The 10,735-nt window shown below is 36.4% G+C and overlaps 2 protein-coding genes across 5 annotated transcripts; one reads left to right on the top strand and one right to left on the bottom strand.

Moving 5' to 3' along the window:
- Positions 1 to 524: 524 nt before the first annotated feature.
- On the top strand, positions 525 to 5,047 carry LOC107031982. 4 transcript variants are annotated; one of them, XM_015233516.2, is made up of 3 exons: positions 525 to 643; positions 2,715 to 3,296; positions 3,417 to 5,047. In XM_015233516.2, exons 1-3 carry the CDS (start codon positions 637 to 639, stop codon positions 4,775 to 4,777), a joined length of 1,950 nt encoding a protein of 649 aa, XP_015089002.1. In that variant the 5' UTR covers positions 525 to 636; the 3' UTR covers positions 4,778 to 5,047. The 4 variants fall into 4 exon arrangements, with proteins under 4 accessions (XP_015089002.1, XP_015089001.1, XP_027768147.1 ...); XM_015233515.2 differs by having other exon boundaries at positions 2,715 to 5,047; XM_027912346.1 differs by having other exon boundaries at positions 525 to 665; positions 2,715 to 5,047.
- A 447-nt stretch (positions 5,048 to 5,494) lies between these two features.
- On the bottom strand, positions 5,495 to 10,033 carry LOC107002730 (proteasome subunit alpha type-3-like). Its single transcript, XM_015200885.2, has 9 exons — positions 9,781 to 10,033; positions 9,601 to 9,684; positions 8,673 to 8,746; positions 8,374 to 8,460; positions 8,198 to 8,282; positions 8,005 to 8,051; positions 6,603 to 6,668; positions 6,091 to 6,181; positions 5,495 to 5,822 (listed from the first exon to the last, which is right to left on the bottom strand). Exons 1-9 carry the CDS (start codon positions 9,922 to 9,924, stop codon positions 5,751 to 5,753), a joined length of 750 nt encoding a protein of 249 aa, XP_015056371.1. The 5' UTR covers positions 9,925 to 10,033; the 3' UTR covers positions 5,495 to 5,750.
- Positions 10,034 to 10,735: the final 702 nt, after the last annotated feature.

The raw sequence follows: 10,735 nt of genomic DNA, 5'->3' as shown, positions 1-10,735 counted from the left end.
TTGAATTTTTATATAAATTGTCACTATCTGATTCAATTTTTGACTAAACAGACATATTAACTCATAAACTATAATTTTTTTCTGCGTTTATCATGTATCTGGTCAACAAATATTCAATTATTCATTTTGATTCATTAATAACAAATACATACAATATATATACATATATATATATATATGTAATTTACTAAACTATCCCTATTTAGTAAATATTTTTAGAAGACTGAGTAACATTAAAAGGATGAAGAATAAGGAATTGTTTGGTACACATAAAATGAGATAAAATGAATATATCAAAATTGAATCGAGATATTTTATTTTATTCCGCATATCAAACAACTTCTAAGGGTATAAATGAAAAAAATATACTTATAAACTTTTTTTATCTTAAACTTTGAAGGTGATATGAATTTTGAAACTATTTTTTTAATGGTCAAAATGACACTTATTTTGATGCGGAGAAAGTAAATATAAAATTTATTGAAAAACTTCTTAAATAAACAAATATACTCTTATTTATTGCATCTCACAAAAAAAAAGAAAACATTATCAGAGAGAAAACTGCAAAATAGATGATTTTTTTTGAAGCTGATGATCTGAAGCATTTCGGTTAAAGTTTCATTCTTTTTCTCCCTAATGGAAGGTACTAAATTCTTCTCTCTCTGGTTAGTTGAAACCCTTTAATTTTTGTGTACTGTTTGACTTTGGCTTTAGTTTTTTTGACTGAAAATGGACTTCATGTTGTTGAAGTAACAAATGTCAATCTCTGTTTTTTTTTAATTCTTTTTTTGGTGATTTTTTGATGGTTAATGGTTGGTAATCTCTTGTATTTTTTGTTTGTGGATATGGGTTTGGACTGAAGGTAGTTTTTTTTTGTGTGTGTGAGGAAGGAATAAAAGTTGCATCTTGGAATTGGGATATTTCTGATTTTTTGTGATGGTTAACGGTTGGTGGTTGTAATTTTTTTGAGTTCTCTGATTTTGGGTTTCTGGGGTTTATTGAATAGACTACCTGCGTGGAGGGAGCTGAGTTTTTCTGCCTCTCTATACGTGCAAGGTAGCGGTAAGGTCTGCGTACCCTCTAAGCTATCCATACTCCACTTGTAGGATTCATTGGGTATGTTGTTGTTGTAGACTCCATGTAGGGAAGGAACAAAAGCTAATTTTTGAATTGGGATCTTTTGAACCTCATGGCAAGCCGGTTTGAGTCCCACGTCGGTTTTAATGGGGTGCTGATGTGGGGCTTGTAAGCTTTGGGTTCACCCACCTCAATAACTAGCTTTTGAACGTCATAGCAAGGTATGAGACTTGAGTCCCACGTCGGTTTTAATGGGGTGCTGATGTGGGGCTTATAAGCCTTGGGCTCTCACACCTTAATAACTAGCTTTTGAACCTCATAGCAAGATATGAGACTTGAGTACCACGTCGGTTAATGGGGTGTTGATGTGGGGTTAATATAGCCTTGGGATCTCCCACCTTAATAGCTAGCTTTTGGGGGAGTGGTTCTCGCCCTTCATGCTCAGCGTGCCTTGGACAGTGATGCTGATATTGTGTTGCTGACTCGGGGCTAGAAAAGATCGACGGCTGCATAGCATGGTAGTTTATTAAGAACTTATTGCAATGCATGGGACTTAAGTTCCATTGTCTGTTTAATGGGGAGTTGATACGGGGCTTATATAGCCTTGTGCCCTCCCACCTCAATAACTAGCTTTTGTTGGGTAATAATTGGTGTCTTTTGTAGCTTTACAGTGGTATGGTACAGAAATTATGGTTAGATCCTCTTTTTGAAAGAGAAATTATGGCGTGACCATTGTCTGAAGATGAGTTTTCATCTTACTCTCAGAGTATGTAGTTCTTGAAACTTTTTTTGCTTCGGAAAAAGGAAAACTTTGTTGAATTGTTCTTCTGGAAAAAGGAGCGCAGTGATTACAGAGAATTTGTATAACAGACCCAATTAAAATTTTCTCCTCCCACTTTCCTGACCCTAGTCATGGTTCCATCCTACGTCCTCAATCGTCCTAGTGTACGCAACAAGTACACCTATAGTCTCCAATCATCTCCATAGAACCTCCTTTGGGGCTTTGTCATAAGCCTTGTCTAGGTCGATCAACACCATATGCAAATCCCTCTTCCTCTCCTATGCTACTCCACGAGTCTCACAAGGTGAATGACTTCTGTAGTTGATAACCCCCACATGAATCCGAACTGGTTCCTCAAAAATAGACACACCCCTTCTCACCCTCATATAACACCACCCTTTCTCACACTCTCATAATATGGCTTAGCAGCTTGATACTCATATTATTTACTTGATGCTGAAATAAGTAATTTTAGTTGATGTAATTGAATTTTTTAGCCTTCTCATTGTTTTGTGCTTTTCATCTTTAATAAGTTGTTCTAAAGTCGGTGTTTCCCAAATGCCCTCGTCCAATATTGATGTTTTTGCTTTAGACTTATTCTTGGATAAATGAATAATTGATAATTGTTCATATTTTTGTCTGTTCAATAACATCTCTTGCATTCATAACCATAATAACCTTCTTTGTCTCTTATTGAAATTGAGCCTATTATTGTCTTGAAACAGGCAAGGAGTGTGTATAGTATAAATTATATTGAATGCATCGACTTTTTAAGTATTGTTAGTAAATTCTTATCAGTAAAATTCTGTAAATAGGCTTAACCATCAGCTTCTGATTATTTGCACTAAATTGACAGGTGGATCCCCAGATCGAGAATCCGTGGAATCTGGGACAAAAAAATCTAGTATTTCTTCAGGTGGGAGAGTCCAAGATCGCAAAGAATTTCTCCGTAGGTTTGTAGATAGCAAAAGCCTGATTGAAAACCTTAAGACATGGTATGAAGAGTTACAAGAGGAACCTCCCTTTGATGTTCCTTTTGAATTGATAGATCTTCAAAAGTTTGATTATGCTTTGGAAGGAGTTCCATTTCAGCAGCTGATTCGAATGCCTAGAGCGATCTATGACTCGGCTTCTGGTGCTGTGGAAGCAACTGCTTATCTTGCCCTTGAAGATTTCCTACATGCAAGTGTGAAGAGTTTATGGGAGTCATTTTGGGGTCAGGATGAACCTCTACCTTTCTGTGTTTCTAGTATCTACAATTCAAACTTGAGATTCTACCAGGCTGAGAAAGCCATCGCTAAAGGGAGAGTTGGAGGTCTTTGTGCTACAGCTATAATGCTAAAGAACCCAAAGCATCCACAAGGGAAGTGGGATGATGTTTTGCAACTTGCTATTCTAAGGCCTGATATAGGAAACCGTGCTACAGTAGAGAATGACTGTAAGCCTTCTCTCTCAGTTTTAGGTGAAGCTTTATTCTTTACAGTACGTGTATTGCTTGCAAGAAGCTTCAGCAGATACAATATTCCTCTCAGTTTGAATTCTGTTTTTGTTCTTTTAGTTGACTCTCAATATGGTGGAGTCATGAAAGTTGAAGGAGATATAACCAAGTTGGAAATGGATGTGAATGATGTTTATGGTTGTGCTGCTGAATGGATAAAAAATAATGCTTTAATTACAATCTCCCCCGTTGATAGAATCTGGACCAAATTTGGGAATGCTAATTGGGGAGATATTGGTGCTTTACAGGTACTTTTTGCTACTTTCCACTCGATCACTCAGTATGCTGGAATGTCAACGAACTCGGTTGAAGATTTGGCTGCTGACCACAGTTCTCGTCTTCAAGCTAGAAGAATTGAAAGGCAATTGTGGGATAGCAGGTCGAATGGAAATGGTTCATTTCGCCTCGAGCAGCATAGTGCTTCACATGAAATTGTAGAAGTGCATGAAGAATCCGTTGGGTTGGTATCTGAAAAGTCTATAAATCTTGAAGTTGGTTCTGTCTTGCTGATAGAAGACTCAAACTGGCAGAAGGGTTATCAGATCAACGAAGTCCTGACTGACGGAGAGATTACATATTATATTGCATCTCCTGTTGAAGATCCAGGTAAGGCTTTATTTCTGTATGTAGGTTCGCATTCTTCTCAGTTGGAACCAGCATGGGAAGATATGAAGCTATGGTATCAAGTTCAGAGGCAAACTAAGATATTAAAAATTATGAAGCAAAATGGATTATCTAGCAAGTATCTGCCTCAATTGAGTGCTTCTGGCCGGATAGTTCACCCTGGCCAGTGTAGAAGACAAAATGGTGGTAATTGTGATTACTCATGGTGTGGAACCCCCATTCTAGTGACTACCTCGGTGGGCATAACAGTTGCTGATATGGTGAGAGTTGGCCAATTTGGTAAAGATGAGGCTATCAGGTGTTGCCATGACTGCCTGTCTGCCCTTTCAGCAGCTGCCTCAGCTGGCATTCGGCATGGTGACCTCAGGCCTGAGAATGTTATTTTTGTTACACCTGGTGTCGGGCAACCTTATTTTGTTCTTGTTGGTTGGGGACATGCTCTTTTAGAAGAGAGGGATCGTCCTGCAATAAATCTCCATTTCTCCTCTACGTATGCCCTTCAAGAAGGGAAACTATGTTCAGCTTCCGATGCTGAGAGTCTGGTTTACATGCTCTACTTTTCATCTGGTGGTGATATGCCTGATCTTGATTCAGTTGAAGGAGCACTGCAATGGAGGGAAACCTCTTGGTCAAGAAGGCTAATCCACCAAAAGCTTGGAGATATTTCTACAGTCTTGAAAGCATTTGCAGATTATGTTGACAGCCTTTGTGGAACGCCCTATGGTATGGACTATGACATCTGGCTTAGAAGGTTAGAGAGACATATTCATGGAAAGGAAATTGAAACATCAAGTTAGAAATTTGTTTTTGTTCAGCGCTGAAGGCCTCCCTAGGACAACCTCTTAGATTATCTGAACATACTGGAAGATAATTCTACCAGTAACCAATTGAATTAATTTTTGGCACTGAACTGTGTAATTGTTTTGCCTATGGATATGGACTTGAACACTGTTCAAGATAGCATTCTATATCTGTAAATGGAACGTATAATTCATCACCTTAATGAGACTCCATGGTGCAATTGAAATTGCCAATGAATCTTTATTCTTTGTTCATTGGCATCGCTATTTCTTGCTTATAGTGAATTTCTTATTGTTCATCATTCATATTAATTGAAGTATGAGCAAAACGTACTAGAACAATTTAAAGTATTAAGACAATATTAAAATAAAAAACATAATATGTATGTTTAGTTGCTATGATTTCTGCATTGTTTTCTTCTTCTTTGTACTTGAATTGGCTACATTTGAGCCAAGGATTTTTTCAAAACACCACACCTCTACCCACCAAGTAGAGGTAAGGTCTACATACACTCTACCGGTAGAATATGTTGTTAAATATTCAACAAGATGTATTGTACATGTATCAACACACACATTTCTTTTCCATCAGTCTAAAACTTGGATTGAGTTTACTTTCATGGCATGTACAATCAACATGCCATTTCAGTGAAATTCTTCACTCAATCGAAGCAAATATATAGCAATATGATGAGAGATAAGGATGCCCCACAATTGAGTAAAAAAACAGCAGCCATAAATATTGCTAAATACCGAGAATTCCCCATATAAGAAAGCAACCTATCCTCTTGATCTACGAAATTTACGCGTACAGATTACAGTCAACAGTGAAAACAATATCAGATCTCTTTCATCACTAAAAACAATTGTCATACAGGTGCCAAATTCCAAACAGGACAGAGCCAGAGCAGACTATTTGATTCAGTTGATAAAAGTAGTAAATAGAGAGAGCAGAGTTGTATTTGCGCCACTAGTCTGCGTCCATCTCTTCAAGTGCAGCTTTAGCTGCATCCTTGGCTTCCTCTAACAGATCAGCGGGAACCTATAGCAACATCAGATATATCAGCATGAGTTCCTAACCGGATCTTTTATTTCAGTTTAACATCATACAACACTAATTCGTCATTATGAATACATGCACGCAGACAAAATAAAGATGGAAAATTATTTGGGGGGGGGGGGGGATAACTAAGCTAAAATAAAGATAATATTTGCTTTAATATCTCCGTAGTTGTGTGGCAGGTCCAAGGAAAACTAAGAAAATGCAGAGAGAATAATAGCATTTAACATAGAATGCCAGTTTCTATTACCTTCTGGTGCTGCCGGTTAGACTCATCACACACCCAACTCATTTCCAGTTCAAATGCCTTGTCCTTTGCCTCATCATGAACTCCGTAAATTCTGGTTAACAGATAAAACTTATAGTCAAAAAGCTGAACAATAAAACCATGCAGCACCAACTACTATAAATTATCTGGACAAAACTATAAAATTTATGAATCTACAGATAAGCATAGAGTTACCACTCATTCAAGACCTAAATTGGTGCTCCCAAATGTTAAAGACAATTGAATTTTCACTTGCAACTAAACAATCTCATTGTGGCACTAAGATTGTGATTGGCTGCCAAAAAATATTGAAATAACCGAAGGTTGAGGAGAATCGGAACATGTTTTCTAACTGATTTACAGACATTTCTCAACGTCAAAAAACAACAATACACACATGACACAACTAGTTCTTGTCTTTGCATCAGTGTCAAATGTCAACAACAAATATTACCATGAATTGAATTGGAAGTTCAATGAGAACAATTACTTACATTTTGGCTACCTCAATAACCCCTTGCCGACACGTCATTTCAGAGAGCTTCAACTTCTCAATTTCACTGCCAAGATTTTGTTTCAAAATCACATCAGTGTGGATGATAAAAATGTGGTGCCAGAGATAACCAAATAAGGCAAAACTTGATTGAATAACACTCAGTTTGATCACTATTCTTTAACCTTACATGTAAAAAATAGCTTAGTCTCCTTCAAGTGTACTAACTATAGCAGTAAAGTATTTATATGTTCCTTCTAACATCACCAGGACGTAATATTACTATCAGATCTGAAGTGACAAATCAATTTCACTGCCAAGATTATGTTTCAAAATCACAGTAGTGTTTTATTCTTTTCAAAGCCATATTAATATTGTTGAAAGGGAAAAAACAAATAACATGGATTGCTTTTATTAAAAAAGAACATTGAAGGCTTCCAAGCTGTTATAAGTTCCAAGAATCAGCAATTCACACAAATAGTCACATGATATACTTTTACAGAGCACGAAATATAAATTACCATGAACCTGACACTCTTTCTCATGTCTTGCTTAATAAGCCAAACAGAGAAAATCGATGATATATCCTAAGCATGTTTGACCAGTTTAATGATGTAAAGATGATCACCAATGGTGTCAAGTGACTTCCTATGATGACCAAGTTATTCTCATTGTTAATGGTGTTTTTATGATGGTAGAAAATCAAGGAAATTCCCCTAGTAGTCAGAACCTCATGGGGTCCAAATAAGATGTCCCCAAATTTTAATTACAACACCCTGACAAACTTTGGAAAGAAAAGATATATGAATCATTTAAGCATCACTTTTAGACGGAGGAGGTGTTTGTCACCATAACACTCTGGGTAAATCGGCATGAACATCGAAAGCACAATTAATGTATCATCGAAATCAAAATATTTACTATGCATCATAATGAAGTCAAAGAACCTTCTTTAAAGACAATTTTTTAATCCTAGCTTCCAGCCCAATCATTCCTGTTAGTAGTAACTTCCTGTAATGTTTCTCGATCTGTAAGTTTTACTTCTAAACATAAATTTATCAGTGTCTAAAACCAAAGCAGTTATTAATCAGATTAACCTTTTTGTATAACAAAAAATTGTCATTCTCTTAGAAGAAAAGGGAGTATATCATAACGAACTTAGTCACTTTCTCATGGATATAATGGAAAGAGCTCCAAATCTAGAAAAGCCGACTGCACAACCCCAAGAATAACATTCATGGCACTATGGAAAGGCTGACTAAAATTTTAACTTGGATTTTTTGTGCAATCCTTTTTGATAGTTGTAAGTAAATGCAAATTCAAATATTCAATTTCATCATAAAGCCATGCCAATTGTTTCAAATCTGAAATTTAGGATGTCCAGAAGAGATTTACACACTTACGTTTTAGCAGCCTGTCTGCCCTTCCCAATAGCAGCACCGAAGTACCTCTACAACAAATAACAGAACACATCAACCACTAAAGTGAGTTCAATTATGAAGGGTCAGTGCAAAGCAAGGAAACAGAGATTATAAAAAAATATAATAGCACGCTGCATGGTGCACAATATAGCAGTTAAATAATGATTCAACTCACATAGGAGACACCGGATGGCTCAACCATATAGAGTTGAGGTCCATCTCTATCATAGCCTCCAAGGATTACCCCAGATCCGAAAGGCCTACAACAAGTAATACTCCAGTTCAGGTACAGAAAGCATGTTAAAGAAAGAAGATGAGGGTATCAAAACAGCAACAGATGTTCCAACAAACCTGAGCCACCAGTAAAGTGTGCATAAATGTACATAACTAGCAACACGTTCTGCAAGTTCTTTCACTGGAATCGGTTCACCATATACACTACAAATGAGACAAACCCAGTCAACGGAAGAGTCAAAAATCGGGGTGGTGGTATAGGATGATGTGCAACAACCATTTTTAAATGTTGAGCGGGGTAAAAAGTTCTTTAATCATGAATACTACACTATAGGAGACAGATGTAGAAATAAAATTCACACATCAAAATGCAAGTGCCCACACACATGTTTTCAGATAAGGTGCAAGAAGCAAACCTTTCAAAGCTGGTTGCTTCAGACTTTGCACGGGCAACAATTTGCCTCCCATCAGCAGCCAGCCCTGCAACAGCCTGTACGTAAAGAAGAATCAGCAAATAGAATGAATTATCACTCAAGAATCATCCAACAGACCATTGGTTCAGAACGTTACCAGTTCCATAGGTCCTTTTCAACTTCAATTGGTAATGTATGATGTTTCTAAAAGTTTATACGCCTAACAACTTACTAAACAGTAGCATCATTCAGCTCTTATCAGTTATCACTACAAACCATCTTAACTTAATTTTCACAAACAAACGCCATCCAAAAAGAAAAAAATGTGACGGACTAAACCTTTCCTCAGTATTAGCCCAATGCTAAAGAACATAGACACAAAAACCTTTCATCTTCTTAGCCAAACACTTACAAAGTTAAACCAGAACCATCATCAAACAAATATAGTAGGAGAGTTGAAGAACATTTAACTTAAGAGAACCTCAATTTGTCTTCAAAGTTAAATAATTACTTATTGGAATGAAAAGAACCCAAATTGAGCTAAATGGATGTAGAGGATTCATACAGCAGACCTAGTCCAAAAGTAATAAAGCCACACAGTTTAACTCCTTTTGTTTCTTTCAAATTAAGACAGTGTTCAAGCAAGCCTACTCACACTTCAACTAACCCACAGATACTTATTATCAAACTATATTCACCAAGTCTTCTGCAAAATGAGAAGAATTGAGCTAATGTCACCCTTAGGAGCTCACACATAGTATAGTAGCTGTTGTACTGGTAGTTGCACTGTCAGTCATAAAAGTTGCTCATCTCCTCCTCCAATATGAAAATTTTAAATCAACATTTTCAATCAACTAATGCAAATATAACATGGAACATTAGCTAATAAATCAGTTACACTAGCATCAGTAGTTTGAGCACAAACAATTACCATGCCAGAATGACGATGAACAGAGTGAATCCGACGATTAGATCCCGGCAACATCATTTTCGACGCAATCAGCTTCTCAACTCCCTACAATTTCAAAATTCCCCAAAATATATTAACTAAAAATTAAACCCTAAACACAAAAACCCTAACATCAACAACACTAACAAACAAGCAAAATACCAATACGATTCCATCCTTGCACTTGATTCCAACAACAGTACCACTATTATCAACAGCTTTTCCGGCGTACTCGATCTGAAAAACTCTTCCGTCCGGCGAGAATGTCGTCACCGATAGGTCATAACCAGTTCCAATGCTGCTCATTTTCTACGTTTCGATCCTCTTCGCTGTTTCCACTGTAGATTTCCAATTTTGAGTTCAAAGCTTTCTGGAGAATGAAACGACGGAATATACAGAAGAAGAAGAAAATGGAGTTTTCTTTTTTGACAAGACAGAAAAGAGAGGAATTAATTTTGTTAAAATTCCTTATTGGGGAATAGAATTTCACCTTTGGGAATTATACAACTCGAAATTTTGAGGGGAATTAATTTCGTTGAAATTCCTTATTGGGGAACAGATTCCAAATATTTTCACCTATGGGGAACTACACACATAAGGCATAAAACGCTATTGCAAATGCGATTTATGCATTTAATTTTTTATTTTTTACTACTCATTTTTAACCTTTATTTTTAATTTTTTCCCCCGAAATATATTTTTTATATTATTCATTTTTAATCATTTTTTTTTCCCACTCGGTATTCAAAGTCCACCTTAGAGTTTTGACTAAATTTGGATTGTGTACTATATGACTCATTCGAGAGTGGCACTTCCAACAGAATTTTCTTCATCAACTCGAACTCGAAATCTCTGATTAAGGGTGAAACACTTTCGCAAGTGCATCACAACCCATATGCATGGTTTATTTTGTTGTGATTTCATGTAATTATTTGTTGTTGTTTTTTTAATTTCGTATTTGTTTTATAGAAATCTCCACCATTTATATCTGCATGGTTTTTTGTCATAATACCAAATGATGAAAAAATCATCGGATATGAACATAATGAGATAGTTACTAATGATATCGACCATGTTCAACTATATTAAAGAGTAGTATACTGTGATTCATGTTCAA

Source organism: Solanum pennellii, chromosome 10 (assembly GCF_001406875.1).
Source record: "Solanum pennellii chromosome 10, SPENNV200".
Classification (NCBI taxonomy): Eukaryota; Viridiplantae; Streptophyta; class Magnoliopsida; order Solanales; family Solanaceae; genus Solanum; species Solanum pennellii.
This window is presented reverse-complemented; position numbering and strand designations above follow the sequence as displayed.